General features: G+C 37.6%; 1 protein-coding gene across 1 annotated transcript; it reads left to right on the forward strand.

Moving 5' to 3' along the window:
• Positions 1-666: 666 nt before the first annotated feature.
• ankrd52a (ankyrin repeat domain 52a) lies at positions 667-19,035 on the forward strand. The gene is made up of 28 exons (XM_084429216.1): positions 667-862; positions 1,484-1,567; positions 1,776-1,854; positions 2,936-3,006; positions 4,283-4,483; positions 5,159-5,246; positions 5,386-5,528; positions 6,427-6,639; positions 6,788-6,866; positions 6,958-7,072; positions 7,757-7,839; positions 8,175-8,292; positions 8,507-8,575; positions 8,737-8,877; positions 8,959-9,021; positions 9,458-9,569; positions 9,679-9,750; positions 9,865-10,066; positions 10,154-10,241; positions 11,761-11,878; positions 11,966-12,185; positions 12,270-12,357; positions 12,816-12,902; positions 13,021-13,166; positions 13,273-13,355; positions 14,913-14,995; positions 16,910-17,001; positions 17,311-19,035. Exons 1-28 carry the CDS (start codon positions 836-838, stop codon positions 17,559-17,561), a joined length of 3,216 nt encoding a protein of 1,071 aa, XP_084285342.1. The 5' UTR covers positions 667-835; the 3' UTR covers positions 17,562-19,035.
• Positions 19,036-19,637: the final 602 nt, after the last annotated feature.

The following is a 19,637-nucleotide window of genomic DNA, read 5'->3' on the forward strand; positions in this document are numbered from 1 at the left end:
AAAAATGGCTTTACTGTAGCCTACTCTAATTGCAGTGTTGGGGAACTTGCACTTTGAACCCCATTTTCAGAAGTTTGCATTTCCAGGCTCCCAAAATGGCGTTGTCTTGTAAATGAAGTTGAAAACAGTGACGTGCAAACAGCCCTTAAACTGAGCAAGCATTTACTCATCTCACTTACTCAAAAACAGAATATTACCCAAACCTGCAATAATTAAATATGTTAAATAATATAAATATAGGCTACTTTTGCCTATGTATTTAATCTTATTTTATTAATCAATGTCTTTGCTGCTGACCTTTGATGATCAAATTCAACCAAAATAATAAGCACACATTTCTTTAGATAAACATCACATTTGTGTTACAAGTTCAAGTAAAAGTGTTGAACTTTCTTCTCCTGCCTTCAGTTCTTCTGCAATCCAGAATGGTAATTGTAATTATTAGTTACTTTTTAGAAAGTAATGCAATATTGTAATGCATTAGCCTACTCTTAAAAGTAATAGCTGGTAGAAAAATGTTTAATTCAACACAGTGAATATTTTCTAGTATTCCCACAATATCAAGCTTTCATGCACAGAATAAAAAGGATTTTTATAAATAACTAACTTTATATTTTTGCATATACTTTATATATTATAGAGGGTTAGCTCACGGGCATTTATTTTGAAAGTTGGTGCAGCAGGCGGCCATCACGCTGGTGTCGCTATTTTCAACTGCCTCACCAGCTAAAGACGCACTCATCACGTCTATAATCGCAACACAAGATTGTAGTCTTGGTTTCCCAGCCTCGATTCTTTACTGATGAGGGACTTTCGGCCCGACTGACACAGGGAGATGGGGGTTCTCAATATTTCAGACCAGGTGAGGGATATTAAAACTCCACGAGTGGCATAAATCAAGCACATTGTTGTTCGCTTTCTGCGCTTGTATGCAGAGCCTGATATGTTAGCTAGCTTCCCGACGATGGATTATCCTATTTCCCCTATAGTTCTTGCATCAAAACGTGGGTTTTTTTGTTATTCATTTGGGTAAAAACCTCACGGGTTCACCGTATAATGAGGGTAGGACTAACATAGAGGGGTTATAAATGAAAAATATCCCCTCTATCACGCCCAGACGTTAGCCAGCTAACGTTAGCCTAATGAGCTGGGTGTCAGCCAGCCGCATAGGAAAACATCTATTGTGTGTTTATGTTTTTAAAACGCACATGTTTATTACCCTATTTAACAAATACTAAGCTATTTAGGAAATGTCTTTATGTAACAACATTGTACGCATATATATATCCCATCTACGTAGATACAATAGCAATGTGTGTTGATTTGCTGCAGCTTGTTAATGATATTCAGTGATAATCATTTGATTATATTCATACAGCTATACACCTCACAATTGGCACTCAAAGTTATGCACTCAGAAGTATTTAAAAACAAAGGGTTTAAATTTGTTGTTTCGTAATATCCACCTTTTTTCCTTCTCCAGCCGCCTCTGGTCCAGGCCATATTTAACAGGAATGCAGATGAAGTGAAGTTATTTTTGCACAAGAAAGATGAAGTCAATGCACTGGTATGTTCTGAATGGCATATATTAGTGTGAGCATGAATTATGTGCATCATCTGCTTGTGTGATGGCATAAAATATTAGTAAGAATGGACAGATTTTCTGAATGACTGCACATATGGGCTGTGTGGGCCTGTAAAAATCGCCAGTGTGGAAAAGAAAGTTTAAAAAAAAAATCTGTAACCTTTTTTTCCCCCCTCCATTCTCGTGTCAGGACCAAGAGCGCCGCACACCTCTTCATGCTGCTGCCTGGCTGGGGGACGTTAATATAATGGAGCTTCTCATCAATGCAGGTATGAAGTTATACAGCACTGCTGCCCCACCACATGTAGTATGTTTTTATTGGTAAAATGGATAGTTCTGGTCTCAAATGCTGATTGGTCAATACAGATTTCAAGCCTTGCTCAAATGCATAAAATAGTAACGTTTATGGCCCATTTGCCTCAATTCAGTCTATATCAAGGTTTCCTTAATGGGGGTTTTACAGTTGATGAAAAGCTAATAATGAATATACTCACCGGTTAAGTTCTTTTTCGCTGTGAATGTTAAAATAGTGGGTGCATTTTTTTTTTAGTACTCGCTTTTGTTTTGCCTCCCTCCGCCATTCTACGCTAGCGAGACTATGCGACGAATGACGAATTGCAGCCTTTGTGAATTCACCATACCACTATGCTATAGTATGGTTTTTATATAATGGTATTAATAATCCGTGCAGCCTTAGAAAACAGTCTAATAATGTGGTTGATGGATTCTCGGCCGTGGAATGTGCCATTTCTGGTATTTTGCCTGTTAATTGACACAGGTAAATTGCAATCTACTACTGTAATAACAAATTACAGTATAAACATACTGTAAATTACAGTATAAAACATGGAAAAACAGTGTCAGTGTCACTTTCATTTAGAACTCCTCAATTTCTCCTATGTAGCAGCTCTCCAGTATGTTCTCATCTGTGTGCAGCTTATAATATTGTTATATAATAAAGTCTGCTTCACGTAAACTCCATCTTTGCAAATGTTGTGAGATTAATGTGTATTTGGGATCTCAATATTTGTAAATTGTAACTTTCTGTTAGCAGTAGCAAAAGGGAGACATTTGCAACATTAGCGTGAATTTGTGACCTGTTTGGAAACAATCATTATTTTTGCCTTTTCATTTGCTGATGGAAATTACACACTTTAATTTGCTAAGGGTTTTAATAAAAATGTGTCCATGTTTTTATTATTGTGTAAATTGTCACAGCTCTGCTGCATGTCACAATGCCCTTTATCCATGAATGGAATTTACAATGTAGAAAGATGTTACTTAATTGCTAGTTTTTGTCTTATTTAACTTCATTCTTTCTTTCTTTTTTTACTTCACTTAACTGCATAGGTGCGAATGTCAATGCAAAGGACCATGTGTGGCTGACACCATTGCACAGAGCAGCTGCTTCCAGAAATGAGGTAAGCAGCACGTGTGATTTACTCTGTTCAGACTGCTAGCAAAAATCTAGTTTTATCCAGATGGGTTTTTGAAAATCTGGACAGCAAAAAAACACCACATGAAGTCAGATTTGTTTTTTTCCACATTTGGAAGTGGTTTGAAATGCAAATCAGGCAGACTGTTTCAGGACAGTCTGCCTGAAACGACCCGATTTAAGACAAAATCTGATTTGCCTGCAGTCTGAACTAGGTAAGTCACGATACCTAACTTCCAGTAGTCTGTACCAATACCATTAAAATTTTCTAATTTATTTAACTATTATTATATTAAATATTAAATAAAATTCAATAAGTTTATAATTTATGGTGGTAATCATAAGTAAATAATACATATAAGCATTGAAGGCTACATGCTGTTTAAAAGTAAACATCAAGTGAAAAATAAGTAACTTATGCACACATTAACGTTATTATTATTAGTATTATTATTACTACATTGAGACAAAGCTAAATCTTCTTTACAACAGTAGCCTAATATAATTATTTCTGTCAATTTCAAGTTAAACCGAACCTTTATTTTGACAGTTTGCTGTGAAAATCTTTGAGTTTCTGTGTGTCTGTGTATGAAATGGCGATAGTTTTTCTCAAATGAAACGGTAAAATGCTCATGAAGTGACTCAGTGAAGTTCATGCATTCATGTCCTCATACCGTGAGGCAGCAGAGACTGAAGACCCTGCGAGCGTCACGTGTGCTTCAGAGTGTGTGTGTGCTAAATGAAACCGCACGTCTGTGCCATTCATGATTAATATTTAAAGTCTTTTTGCAGTTTCATATTCACAGAAACTAGTATATATTGTGGTATAAATCGTCTACAGTGCTCCTAGTAAAAACGTTCGACAAGTCATCTTTATTTATATAGCGCTTCTTACAATACGCATTTTTTTTCAAAGCAGCTTTACAGTGATAACAGGAAAATAATGCGACAGTTTGTTTCGGCTGTACACCAGATCTGGAGCCCTGCGCTCAGATAAACACAGAAGCAACAGAAAATAGTTGCCTATTAGTGGGTACCGAATGTACTCGGTACTACAGAAATGCTGGTATCGTCACGTTTTCAAAATTTCAGTACCGACTTGTGTACTGAAGTACCGGTGCTTTTGACAACCCTAGTCTGAACATAGCCTTATATGCTTGAGTGGAGGCTTAGTCTGAGTAACCGCTTACTCATGCCATTGTTTAGCATTTGAGCAATTTAATATAATTCATGCATTGTTTTGTTTTGTTTTTTTTACCCAGAGGGCTGTGGGGCTGCTGCTGAGGAAGGGAGCTGACGTGACCGTACGGGATAAGTTCTGGCAGACACCACTTCACATTGCGGCAGCCAACCGAGCCACGCGTTGTGTCGAGGCCCTGCTGCCCCATGTGACCAGCATGAATATGGCCGATCGTACGGGCAGATCGCCCCTGCATCATGCTGCTCAGAGTGGTTTCCAGGAGGTAGGGTGGAATTAGTCATCTAATGCACTGCATTAAAAGACAGGGTGGGCCATCAATCCTCAACATCTTTATTACAGCACTCCACAAGGCTGTGAAAGTGCAAATTGCTTTTTGAGCAAATACAGATATTCAGTTTTGATGAAACGTCATTTCGATTATTCAAGATAACGTCAAATTTTGTGCACGGTCACAATAATTGAAATAGTTTCTATATATTTTTGCTGCCTAACATGTTCATTGTGTCTGCTTAACTGAATGCATGACGTTAAAACCACATCTTATAGCTGTATATTACTGCCATATGGACATTCATTTAACACCCTTATCTCAGGCTGATAACAGAACACTTCCTGAACATTTAAACAAGCATTTTCTGTAAAACTGCTTTGAAACAATATCTATTGTGAAAAGTGCCATACAGATCGTCAGTATAATATTGCTTTTAGAGCTTTTGGTACATTTAGTACTCAATACTGCAAAAATTGGTATCATTACAATAAAAAAAATATAGAAATCAACATGGTACTGAAGTACTAGTACTTTTTACGTCCCTAGTGCCAGTTTTTTTAAATCTAGGCCTGTATTATGTTAAAATTGACTAATGGGTGCCTCTAATGCCCAGATGGTTTTGATTAAACAGATAAAATGTTAATCTGTACTTTTGCTGCCAACTAGATGGTTAAATTGCTGCTAAACAAGGGAGCCAATCTGAGTGCCAGTGACAAGAAGGACAGGCAACCCATTCATTGGGCAGCTTACCTTGGTAAGTCCATATTTGGATCTCCTTGAAGTGTTTTACTTGTTTTCTGTAGCTAAATAGTCATTTTCCTTGTGTTAGATTGTGTTTCATCATATTTTGCTAGTGGTGATTCTAGTAAAACTTACCTGTTTGTTTCTCCCAGGACATCTGGAGGTGGTTAAGCTGCTGGTGTCTCAGGGCTCAGATAAGAGCTGTAAGGATAAGCGGGGGTACACCCCTCTCCACGCTGCTGCTGCCAGTGGCCACGTCGATGTGGTCAAGTACCTGTTACGCAATGGAGCCGAGGTCAGCACTCACAATTGTTACTTTACTTTACTTTTCTCAGAATTGCACGTTTATATCTCGCATTCTGACCTTATATCTTGTGATTGTGAGTTTATATCTCGCAATTCTGAGAAATAAAGTCAGAATTGTGAGAGATCTTTTGTGGTTTTTTTATTTTTTTTATTCTGTGTCTGAAACAAGCTACCATGAATATCATAAATAATTTGGCAGGTAACCAAATTACTTTTCAATAAAAAAAAAAAGGATCAGTACGAATTAGTTATGTCCAGTGTTGGGGAAAGTTACTTTTAAAAGTAATGCATTACAATATTGTTACTGCGTGACTAATTGCCTTACATTTATGGAAAGTAACCTGTTGCAATGCTTTTATGTAACTTTTTGCCGGCTGGGCTTGCTTGTTTGTTTGTTGTTGTTAACAAAAAAACAAGTGTTATTCTTGGCACATGTAAATGCCCTTTCACACCAAAAGTGAAATGAATAAAACTCGGGCTGAAAGAAATGCATATTCACACCTGTACAGTAAAAGGCGCAGCTCAAACAAACCTTTCAGCTGTCCTGCCTTTCTGGATTGCAGAGGAAAGTCGTTTTTGCTTATTATTATGGTTGAATTGGATCATCGAATGGCAGCAGCAAAGACATTGGTTAATAAAGTGAGATTAAATACATAAAGTAAGTTTGTATTATTTAACACATTATTGCAGGTTTGCATGTTACTCCCTTTACTTGTAATGTTTTACCCCAGCACTGGTTAATACACAGTCACGATTTGCTTGGTGGTTGCAAAAATCTGTATAGTGCAGGATGAGTCATTCATATTTTTTTGTCTATGTTCCCGGAAGAGAAAGATGGTTGATCCATGGTTTACAGAATATTTTATGCCATGGTGTCTGTTCCTCAGATTGATGAGCCTAATGCCTTTGGAAACACTGCTCTCCATGTGGCCTGCTACACGGGTCAGGAGGCCGTAGCCAATGAGCTGGTGAACCGTGGGGCAAACGTCAACCAGCCCAACCACCGTGGCTACACGCCCCTTCACCTGGCTGCCGTGTCCACTAATGGGGCGCTTTGCCTGGAACTGCTGGTCAACAACGGTGCTGATGTCAACATGCAGGTGTGGATAGGGAATGGGATTAGTTTATTAAGACCACCCTGTTATTGGATTATCTAAATTAACTCTTTTTTTAACACTTTCACAGGGTTTTTAAGCAAGACTGTGTGTTTTTTTTTTTTAAGTCAGATATTTATTTTTTTCTCTGCAGAGTAAAGAAGGGAAAAGCCCTTTGCACATGGCAGCCATTCATGGACGTTTCACTCGCTCTCAGATCCTCATTCAGAATGGTAAGTTGTCTTTCCTTCTTTCCTTTTCCACTTGATTTCGAATTCCTTTTGTAATATTTAAACCCTGTAATTTCTCTTGTTGTCTCCTCAGGTGGGGAAATAGATTGTGTGGACAGATATGGCAATACACCTCTTCATGTTGCTGCTAAGTACGGCCACGAGCTGCTTATCAGCACCTTGATGACAAACGGTGCTGACACAGCCAGGTAAAGAATCATGTGTTTGTTGAATGAGACTTGTTTGTTTTGGGGGTTTTTTTGTAGTGATTGGGGTAAGATCGTCTCCTAAATGTTGACAACTGTGCATAATGTCTCTATCATATACAATCTTAAGCAAATTGTCTGGCTAAAGATCATGAATTATTTAAACATTTATGCAAAATGGTATATGAGAGGCTAAAGCAGTGTTATTTTAGTAAAATGTATATACTATTATAGTATCCTATTAATGTTTTAAATTAGCTTTAATTTTTAGATTTTCAGTTTATTTTAGTGTATTTATTTTAGATTTTCAGTATTAGTGTTACAAATCACCTCAAAATGTTGAAAATTGTACCACTACATTTAGATATTCGTATTGCACTTTTCTCTTGCTTATGAAAATGTGAATATTATGCAGCAAAATAAGACATTGCAGTGGAATTGTGCATTAATAAATAGTTTTTCTGTCCTTATGTTATAGATGCTTAATGGTTTTATATGCATCTCATTTCTCCTTGTCTTTCTAACAATTGAGTTAAAAGTGGCATAGCTTAACCCACTCTATAATATACACAAGAGACAAGGAATTTGCATTTACAGAGAAACTTGATTCTAATCTCTTGTTAGTTTGCATGTAATCTGCTTCTGTGGCATGTGTAGTGAAATACTTTGTTTGTCCTCTTTCTACAGACAAGGGATTCATGGGATGTTTCCTCTACACTTAGCTGTGCTCTACGGGTCCTCTGACTGTTGTCGTAAGCTACTCTCCTCAGGTATGCACAATTACTCCTAACAAATGACAGTAAAGGCCAAAGGAAAATTATTTTGTCCCTTAGTCTGTATTATACATGTCCTTGTGCCTTACACAAAATTGTACTAAATGATTGTCATGTTATGTACAAATGGATTTACACAGTGATTCAAGTAATACTATGATGATGCCATGGTACTTTTGTGTGTGTTTTGTTTTGTGATAGTTTAAAGTCTTGATATTCTTAATTTTCTAACATTAACTGCATTTCACAAGACTGATGCACATCAAGCTAAAATGAAAGTGTATTCCCCTGTCTATCATTGTAGTGACTGTGTGCCCGTGTCTCTTTTGCAGGTCAGCTCTACAGCATTGTGTTGTCAATGAGTAAAGAACACGTGCTCTCGGCCGGATTTGACATCAACACCCCAGACAATTTTGGGAGGACCTGTCTACACGCTGCTGCCTCTGGAGGGTGAGACTGCAGCTCTACTTAGAATGGGCTATTTAAAAAGCCACTGGCCCACTTTTTCAGGTTTCAGGTGGCCTCATTAACAGTGTTTTATGCACACAAATGCCAACCAAGGTCATTTTGCAGATGTCACTCAACAGCCACCATCTAAAAGTAATTGAAAAAGATGTGTAAAAGATTTATTTATGCATGCCTATCCTTTATTTTCTTTACTCAGAAATATTGAATGTCTCAACCTGCTTTTAAGCAGTGGAGCTGACATGAACAAGAAGGACAAGTTTGGAAGGTACACATCTTCTTTCTATAAAATGGAATGCTTGTAATTGGTCATGAACGTATCTGAAGTGTGCCTCATGAAAATAATCCTCATGCCAAATATGATGTGGATATCTTTTTATGAGATTCACCTGTATGTTAAGTGTTAGAATGTCTGTGTCTCTCCTTCAGGACTCCTTTGCACTATGCGGCTGCTAACGGGAGGTATCAGTGTGTGGTCGTTCTGGTTGGAGCGGGGGCGGAGGTCAACGAGCGCGACCGCTCTGGCTGTACACCTCTACACTACTCGGCTGCATCGACTGCGTTCTGCAGGTAAAATGCGTTTACACGCATCTATAAAATATAATAGTTCACGGTGTACACAGCAGTTCTGATGTCTGGTGTCTTTCTCAGAACGGATCGACCCCATGCCAGCACCCATCAGAACCAAGAAGATGGGGAGAAGGAATCCTTCCTGTAAGTCCACAAATATTTCTTTCCTGAATTTGATGTCAATGTTTTTTTACCTGGTTGAAAAAAAGTATTGTGGTTTCCACACAAATATTAAGCAGCACAACTGTTTTTCCAAATCAGCATATTAAAATGATTTCTGTAGGATCATGTGACACTGAAGACTGGAGTAATGATGCTAAAAAATTCAGCTTTGCCATCACAAAAATAAATTGCATTTTAAAATATATTAAAATAGAAAAGTTATTTTAAATTGCAAAAATATTTCACAAACTTTAATCAAATAAATTAAGCCTTGGTGAGCGTAAGAGACAACTTTTAAAAAACATTGAAAAATTTTAAACGCCAAACTTTTGAACTGTATTGTGTAAGTATGAGAAGTTGTTTTGGGTTATTACTGCTTATTTCAGTCTTTAAATCCCATACATTTTGATACTTTTAGGTGTGTGGAGCATTTGTTGGATAATGGTGCTGATCCATCTCTGTGCAACACTAAAGGATACAGTGCTGTGCATTATGCTTCGGCCCACGGCAACAAACAAAACCTGGAGCTGGTGAGATTGACCTTTCACTCTAGCATTGTTCACTGATTTTTTTTATTTTTTTTAATCAAAGTTTAACACTTGATATATGCTATATCACTTTTTGTTCTTTATTCTGTAGCTTTTGGAGATGTGCTTCAACACACTTGGAGACAATGAAAGCAATGGGTCCGTCAGCCCACTACACTTGGCGGTACGAACGAAACAACAGCTATTTATTCAGGACATATAAATCAGCAGACATTCTGTAATTCTGCAGAACTCTGCCCCCTGATGGTGCAATGTATATATTGATTATTCCTATTAGGTGGAGTCTGGTCACTGGGAATGTGTCACAGTGTTAATTGAGTCTGGAGCGTGTGTGGATGCGTGTGACCCGGTGGGGCGCTCTGTGCTGTATGTGGCCTCTCAAAGAGGGCATGCCCGCTGCGTAGAACTCCTGCTCGGCCAATCAGCATCTTGCCTGCTCACGGAAAACTGCAGCAAATGGGGCCCTCTTCATGTTGCAGGTACAGAATATATGTATGTGTGAATTAGCTTGTGAAACTTATCATTGTGTGGGAGTTTGACACATCCCTGTGTTTGTTTGTTGACAGCTGCCAACGGCCACTCAGAATGTCTGCGGATGCTGCTCTGTAGTGAGGGAGGAGCTGATCTTGTTAATGTTACAGACGCGGAGGGACAGTACGTATGAGCTCATGGCTCATTTACGGTTTCTTAAAAAAAAAAATTCTCATTTTTAATCTCAGTATTAATACACAAGAAAACAGATGACAAGTAATGCGTAATGTAATTAATAATGGCCCAAATATGCAACAATTTGGAATGAGCTCATTAACGTATATCATTTTTTTATACTGTTGAGTTTGTATTATTAGGGGTTCAAGCATGAAATGCTGAAACCCTATTGTAATTGTAAGGATTCGTAAAACGCATCGTGCAGGCCAAACCGTAAGGCCTAGAGACTTGAAACCTGGCCAGATGGTAGGCCTCAATTTGGGGACAACCTATCAGAGTATGACCCCGATTGGCCCATAGGTGGCGCTACAGCGACCAAAAGTACAAAATCGCTCATAACTCTTAGACTCTTAACTCCCTACCTAGTCCCTGGTTTTTGGCCCGATCGGAACCAGACCAGTCTAGGACAATTCTCTGGACTCTCTAGATCAATAATTATCAAAAAAAAGTTAAACTTTTGCATTTGGATGGCTGTAATAGGGTCATTTATAAAATGGGCGTGGCAAAATACACTAAAAAGCCTATAAATCCTCAATGAAAACTCAGAACTTCACGAAAATTGGTGAGCATATGTGACATAACATCATTAACAAGCATGCACAATTTTATGGAGATCGGACCATAGGTGGCGCTATAACTGTTAAAAAGCTTTAAAACCATATATTTCCTATGGTACATTGCCTGTATTGGCTGTAAATGGTCTTTTCCATCTATTATGTCAGTGGTTACATGCTTGCTAAATCAAACTTAATAGCTTTTGATGCTTTTGTGCTTAAAGGCCTTAAAGGGCTTAATTGCTTGAACCCCGATAAATGCTGCTTGCAGCTTTAATAATATTAATATAATTTTATTTTTATTTTTTAATTTATATTGTTTTAAATTAATATAGATAAAAATATTATTGAAATGAATTCATTATTATTAAAAATAATATATATATATTATAACTATAAGGCTTGAGCCTGTTTTGAACCACATTGCAATTCAATATTCATTTCTGTTGCATAATATTCTACTAATATTCCAAATAATAACAATAAATATGATCTGTTACTATACTAAAAGCTACAAATCAAAAAGAGATATGTAAGCATTTGTAAGATTTTAGTTAAGTACTATTCATGTCACACCCTGTGCGATGATTATTTACTGAAATCATACTTGTTCATACCATATACATTTCAGAGATATAACAAAAAAAAGACAAATTATTAATTCCAGTTGATTGTATGTAATTAGTAAAAAAAAAAAAAAAAAAAACTTAATAACGACAAACACAAAACCGGCACTTTCAAATAAACGAAAACAAAACAAGCAATGCATAGCACTTCATTTTGGATAAGAGATCCTCATTTACAAATTGTAAATAAAACCCAAACAATGCTGAAAAAGGATAACTTGTATTACTTCTTATTTGCATTTTCAGCTTAGAGTTGTTGATCTCACTGTTTCCCTGTCTTCATAGAACTCCACTAATGCTGGCAGTGCTGGGTGGACACACTGACTGCGTGCATCTGCTGCTGGAGAGAGGAGCTTGCCCTGATATGAGAGACAGGAGAGGAAGAACAGCCTTACACAGAGGGGTGAGATCCTAAAAACCATTACTAAAGTTTGCCATGCGTCGTAGTCCTCATGATGTGAGGGGTTTCTAACCAGGACTCTTTTTGTAGGCGGTGATGGGTCGGGAGGACTGTATAACCGCCCTGCTGTCCCACAATGTCTCAGTCCTCAGCAGAGATTTTCAGGGGCGAACCGCGGTGCATCTGGCTGCCTCTTGCGGCCATGCTGACATTCTCTCCAATCTTCTTTCTGCTGCTGACCACTCCCATCCCCACGACCCAATCACAGACCGCCACGGCTACACACCCGCACACTGGGCAGCCTATCACGGTAAGAGATCAGACCTTATGAGCCCCTTAACATTACTAAAACTATATTTGGTTAATTAAGTGACATGCGTTTTTTGTGAAGCAGGTCATGAAGACTGTTTGGACGTTTTACTTGAACTTAAACCATGTAGTATCCAGGAGGGAAACCCCTTCACCCCACTGCACTGTGCTCTGTGAGTATTGAAATATTTCTCTTTTTAGTTTCAAAGGTGGTGTACTTATTTTCAATGTTGTAAGAATTAATGGAAAGACTGGAAAAAGTCAGGGAATTTTTTTTTTTTAAGTCATGTTATAAATAATTCTAGTTATTATTCACTCTACAATATTTTTAATCCTTTCATTTTTTGCTTATTTTCTTATATTTGCAGTTTAGACTCGTATTGCTTAAGATTTAACTTAGTCAGTAATGGCAATAATGGTTTGGCAACAATTTTTTGGCCTAGTACTTCCCCAACGTTTCCAATAAATGCTGGTTTTTTTGTGTTTTTTTTTTTTTAAACGTTCTATTCATTAACGAATCCTGGAGAGATTTATCATGGTTTCCACAAAAATATCGTTTCATGAGCAGCATATAATTTAAGACATGCATTTTCTAATCGCCATGCTGCATGTTCTTGTCATCCCCTTGCAGCATTAATGGCCATAGTGGTTCTGCAGAGCTGCTGTTGGAATCCAGTGTTTGTAATTTGCTGGTAAACATCAGGGATGCCAAAGGAAGGTTAGTGCAAGTACATGTTAAAAACAGCTGCTGTGTAGTAGCTGTCAAATAGTTACAAATTGAAAACCATTTCATAAAATGTACCAGCTAAATGACTGTTCTGACCTCTTGCTCCCAGGACCCCGCTTCACGCGGCCGCAGTTGCTGAGGACGTGGCTGGGCTGCAGCTGGTTCTGCGGCACGGAGCTGACATCAACGCCGTGGACCACTCAGGGCGTTCTGCACTGATGGTGGCCGCCGATAATGGCCAAAGCGGTGCCGTAGGTAAGAGTTTCACCATGTGTCATATGAGTAATCCCAGACTGAAACCCTCAGACATTGTCAAACATGACTCCATAGTTTTAACTGATGTTTTCATTGTTGTATGCAGCCCTGCTGCTGCACAGAGCCAAAGCTGACCTGTCCCTCCTGGATGTGAACAAGAACACTGCCCTGCACCTGGCCTGCAGCAAGGTAACAGACATAGCTAGGGCCCTAGGAAATTAATGAAATTAATTCTGTTTTAATGGTTAAATAAAAATTTTGCAATCAAAAAGCATGTCACATTTATTGAAATCATGAAACTTATACAATTTAACAACTTAAGTTTAACAAAAAAATTATTTTAGGGCACAATAAAAAAATTCCCAAATTATGTTTATCTTTCACAAATTTATTTTATTTATTTATTTTTTATACAAATGGTTTGTTTAAAATTTAATAATCAAAAAGCATGTCTAATAAATTGAATTAAAGGGGTGGTTGATTGCTATTTCACTTTTTTCATTTTAAATACTGTGTAATGTTGCTGTTGGTGCATGAACAGTATCTGCAAAGTTGCTGCGCTGAAAGTTCAACGTAAGCGGAGATATCGTCTTTTAAAAATCAGGAAGTTTAATGCCTACAAAAACGACTCGAATGGGACTACAACGAGATACTTCCCGGGTTTTATACGTAACTAACCCATACATTTACATCAACCCTCCCTCCGGAACATGTTCTGCTGTCGAAGAGGAGGAGTTATAGTGGAGAGAGCTGTAGCTGTCAGGTCTTCTGTGTTCAGGCTTCCTACAGACGCTGTAGTTCGTCAACAATGGTTAAAATTTAAGTTTGATTTATGTTCCTGACAATTACAATCGTAGTTTAGCTCTCTGTGCTGCGCATTTTACGGAAGACAGCTTCCAGAATCTACACGAGTTCAATGTCGGATTCAACAAGAAACTATTACTCCAACATGAAGCAGTTACAGCTTTAAAACCAGAGGCCACAACCTGCAAGTAAGATTTAATCATTTTAAATGTATTTGCCTGTATAATTTAAGACGTAATATTTTAGTTTTATCAAGGATGTAAAAAAATGCCAGCGCTGGCTTTAGTATATGACAGATGCGTATAAACATTTTGGACCTGAATTTGTAATATGTACAAATTTTGTAAACGTTTTTTTCCATGTATAGCTACTTTATGACGTAATTTTTTTATTTGATCAAGAACGCAAACCAATGCCAAAGCTGTTTGGTTATAGTAGCTAGTTAGTTCGATGTTATTTTGTGTGTATAAGAAACGTGTGCAAACTTCAAAAAATTATCGCAACAGCGAACTTCAGCTGCTGTTATCACATGTACACCTAAAGAAAACGACAAACTGAGTAAACTACCAGGAAGTTTTGTGAATAGTTAAACGGTTGTTCATTCTATCAATAAAACAATATGTTTAAAAAACGGTATTACTCAGTCCTGTATTCAGTTATATTAAATGTTTAATCAGGGGGAAAGCGTATCTCAAAAGCTAACAAACAGCAGTAGCATTTTCAAGTATCAGCGTGTGGAAATTCTTTGAGAAAATAATAATAATAAAAAAAAAATTACCATTCAGAAACGTTTAGTAAGAGCCGTGTTTGCGGAGGTTCTGCAAACACGATAAAAAAATCGATATTCCTTAAATACATTTTTTATATTTTTAAAAACTTGTTTAGACTTGTCAAATGTGCGTATTGCTAACGTTGTGAATATTACTGTGTTTGTGTGTAAAGGCTCATGAAATGTGTGCCATGCTGATCTTGAAGGAAATCCACAACCCTATCCTCATAAACGCAACCAACAGTATGCTTCAGATGTGAGTATCTTTGTCACAGTTTGCAAATACAACAAGTAGGGATGCACCGATGTGAAAATTGTGGCCGATACCGATAACCGATATTAATATTGCTGTTATGGCCGATACCGATATTTACCGATGTCGATATCTCTGTATAGAAAACAAATTTTAATGATTATCAAATAAAGAGCTATTTTCCAAAACACTTTTTTTTTTTTTTTTTTAACTTTAGAAATGACTGATATTGGGCACCTTTACCTGTATGCATTGCAAAATATGTCACACATACGACACACATGCATTATATTGCATTGCATATAATGTGTGCTGGTCAACTTGTCTAAAATTAAGAAACCCTTAGAAAACAGAAAAAAAAAAAAACAGGAACATTGTGTACAATTAAGATAGGCTACTTAATTTATTATTCCAATATCCAAATATGATACTAAATACCACAGGGAAAAGGACTTCTATTTGTGACGTGCTGTCTTTGCCTTTGAACAACAGGGCACGCATTAGCTGAATAAATGAATAACTGTTAATAAATGTTAACAGTTGACAATGAATAGACAGGAGTCCAATAATAGCATAACGAATCACTTATTCTAAAAATAATAACAAGTAGGCTAGACGAATCCGACATATGGGCTGTGTTAACAGTAAAACGTCCGTCATTTAACGAATTTTAAAAACACGGATGGATAATACAAAATGCTTTCTGACATTTTGATAGAAAAAAAACAAAAACAAGCAAGAACAAAATTTAAACTTAGCCCGTCAATTTTTCATTTTACAATTATCTTCTCTCTCTGTGTGCGCGCGTCCGTGTTTGTGAGGGAGAGCTCCACAGCACTGATACAACGGTAGCCTACTTTTTAATCCATAAGTAACGAACGCGCTAGTTTTCATACAAAATAAATATGTAACATAATTAGGTAGGCTACTTTAGTTATTATTAACACAATAACGTAACACATGAAGGCTACGTTTCTCAACACTGAGAATGAATAAATAAACGCCTGTTTCTCCACTCGCGCTTATCAGTAATCCACAAATCACACGTGCCGTCACTTTTGAGAAAAATCTAATTGAACGGGTATCAAATATCATGCAATACATTCAAATATCTACGAGTCAAAAAACGATCAATCAAAAATGTGTCATGAAGAGGGAAAAAACATAACTGCGTTAACAATGTTACTGACGGGACAGTTCTCTGTTACGCACGTCTGAACGCGGCACTAAAGACCGCTTTAAAACTTTCACAGAGACCTCAAACAGAAAGCACAAAGCCTGTCTTTAAATTTAATTTCGTTTTGTATTAATTGTATCTTCATTTTGATCAATGTTTCATCAAAAATAAATAAGAAGTAAATATTAGAAAATATTTAATCAGGACATGGAGGCAACGGCGCGTGAACTGAAGCGCGTCTCAAATGAACCGAAACCTACCTGCCTCACAAACCTAAGACATATATAGAAAGCTTGAAACATCTATTTTTAAACAGAACAATTCAAAACGAAAGAAAACAGACTGTTCTCTGCTTATGTCATCTGTATGAAATGTGTATTTCTCTCAGGCATGTTCACTACTGCTAAGATCGTGAGTCGTCAACTTCATCTTCAACTTCACGTCAAATATCGGCCTGTTCACATCGGCCCTATTTTGACATCGGAACGATACCGATGTGTAAAAAAAATGACCATATCGGCCGATATTATATCGGCGGCCGATATATCGTGCACCCCTAACAACAAGTTAAAGTTTGTGCATGGCTCTGTATCATTATCAGCTCTTTGTTTGAGCATCAAACGCAGCAAATGGGCTTTGTTTACCTTTGTGACAGTAATTATACACACCACCTTGTCCCAATGTGATTTAAACTTGGCAAACCTTTTAGCATTGTAACTTTAATTTGACCTATATTTCAGGCCCCTCCACATTGCCGCCAGGAATGGCTTGGCCACCGTGGTTCAGGCCTTGCTGAATCGTGGAGCCACAGTGCTGGCAGTGGATGAGGAAGGTAAGACAGTATAGAACAGGAAAATTCATGTTTTGTGATTTTTGGTTAAAAATTGTTAGTTGCTCACAGCAGTAAATGACAACGTGGGTGGGACAAATGTTAATACTGTTGAAGTTTGCATTCTAGTAACAAATTTTACTTCTGAACATCGCAAATCTGTTGATTATCAACAGTTTAGGTTGGCCAGATTATAGGGATAGTTCATCCAAAAATGAAAATTGTCTTTATTTACTCACCCTCAAGTTGTTCCAAACCTGTATGAGTTTCTTTTTCTTCCTTCTAAATGTCTCTGTTTTTGTGATGTCACAGGTCATACGCCAGCCCTGGCTTGCGCATCCAATAAAGCTGTTGCTGACTGCCTAGCTCTCATTCTGTCAACCATGAAGCCTTCCTCCTCCCCACCTTCCTCATCCTCACCCTCTTCTCCCAGCCTCAACCTGCTCAAGCACTGTGGCATCACCGCCGCCTGCCCCCCCCTGCCCAATGGAGGCCTTCACCATGGTTACGGCAAAGATCGCCATGGTGCTACCATCGGCTTGGATGGCTGCTTGACCGAGTGAGGCGTTCTTACTTGTTAAAAAAAAAAAAAAAAAACCCACGTGGTCGCTTGTTTTGGTCCTCTCTACACACCTAGATACACCTATATGCAATTACAGCCACACAATCCCTCCTGTGCCAGTATCAGAGCTTTTCTTCACGTCTCAGTAGAGAGCGAACACGAGAGGACAAATTTAGCTATTTATTTCTATTTATTTTCCCCCACTTTCCCTTTCCTCCCACCCCCCTGACTCCCATCTTAGATGCTGTCCATTCAATATGAGTCTAATAAGTCTAAAATCTGAATCTAAGCCATCTATTCGAACCAGTATCCATCACTGGCGAGTCAGTCCTTTATTTCTTCATTGCAGTCGATTTGACTCGGTTTGTTAGAATTATGCAGCTGTGTGTCTCCATGGTAACAGTGATAATGGATGGGTTTCCATATCATGCCTCCTATTTGCGTGACGCTGTGGCCTTGCATAGGAATTTACAGCCTGCCCTGAGGAACAATTTAAACGGGTTACACTAGATTTGCATGAATTTGCGGGACCATGTATTTGATAGTGGTCTTGTGTGTATGTTTGTGTGCGTGCGTGTTTGCGCTGTGTGTGTGACATCCACTTTTGCGCAACAGTCCTAGTTTTTCATCCCATACTTGATTCTTACTTTTTGAGGTTTTTATGTGAGGTGCAATCTGATTTAGCACAGATCAGGAAAAAACAAACAACCTAACAGAATCATTTTGACAGAAGGGAAACCATGCTACCTTAAGCCAAAAGACCAATGACCTCCTGGTAGAGGGGTCTGATATAATATAATGCTTGTTTACTGTTAGAGAGAAAAGGGATAGTGTTTGGATGGGTAAATTCATATTAGGTTTACAATAAAGGTAATAGGTAGTCCAGATCACTGTTTGCAGGTGGGCAGAAGAAAGAGGAGTTTAAAGTGTCATTATTTGGGGCGTTTAAAACATTATGAAGATACTACACTAAGGAAGTATAGAAAGCACAAATGTCATTACAGATGCAAACGTCATACACAGTACTTGCTCCTTGGGACCTTCGGTTTTATTTGTTTTGGGTTGGCAGGGCCTCGTAAAATATCTTCAATAAATCTACTGCTTTATTCGTTTATTGTTATAATATTAAGTGTGGAGTTGCTTTCATAGTGCCTACTGAATACATTTTTGACTATTTAGTGTCCAGTAAGTTAAACACACCATATGCACTCCCCAAAGTTGTTGAGATGGTGCTTTGACTAGTGAAACATGAGTTGAGTATTTCACTATAATCCGTTATGAAATGATTAGCTAAATAGATGGATGTTTGATTCATGTATCAAGAACCCACTTGGGGGAGTGTACATGTCAAAACAGGAAGTGTTGAGGCTGATTGGACCTTTTTACATTTGTTTATGGTGTTGGGGAGCAGTCATGGGTATGACCAAAGTTGCGTGATTTCTAAATAGCATTTTATTAGGCACTTGCAGATATCCAAAAAAAAAAAAAAAAAAGCATTATCTTTTCAATTATAAACCTTGTTTTCTTTTCAATAATATTCACCCCTGCTCTATATAAAATGCTTCCTTATTGCCAAAGGTAGATTAATTAATAAAGTTAAGATTGTGCTTCCTTTAGGTTTTTTGCACCTAAACACAAAATAACAACATGTGAATGAGTGTTTTTGAAACATCCCTTTTTTTGTGCACCACAAACAGGCAATATATGCTCAGTCAGTAATGAGACAATCAGTTGAAAGGGCTTTTAATTTTGCCATGGATTTCTTTTTTCTTAAACAAGCAAGAACTTTACTTTCTTTTTCTTTTTTTTTACGATTAGGAAGATCTATTCCCCTTAATTCAAGACCTCTACGAACTAATGCATACTTCAGGCATGAAATGTGGACTTGTTCTCAATTATACCAATACTATTATTTTCACTACAGTATATCAGGATTTTAGTGATGTAGATATAGTAGTATTGTAACTGATATTTTATTGATGAATGAAGGTGCGTAGAAAAATGAAACCGTAACGTTAGATGTTTAAAGGCTGTGTGGAGAGCATATTTATTCTGATTTATTGAAATGACCTCTTCG

This window comes from Rutilus rutilus, assembly GCF_951802725.1.
Source record: "Rutilus rutilus genome assembly, chromosome: 13".
Classification (NCBI taxonomy): domain Eukaryota; kingdom Metazoa; phylum Chordata; class Actinopteri; order Cypriniformes; family Leuciscidae; genus Rutilus; species Rutilus rutilus.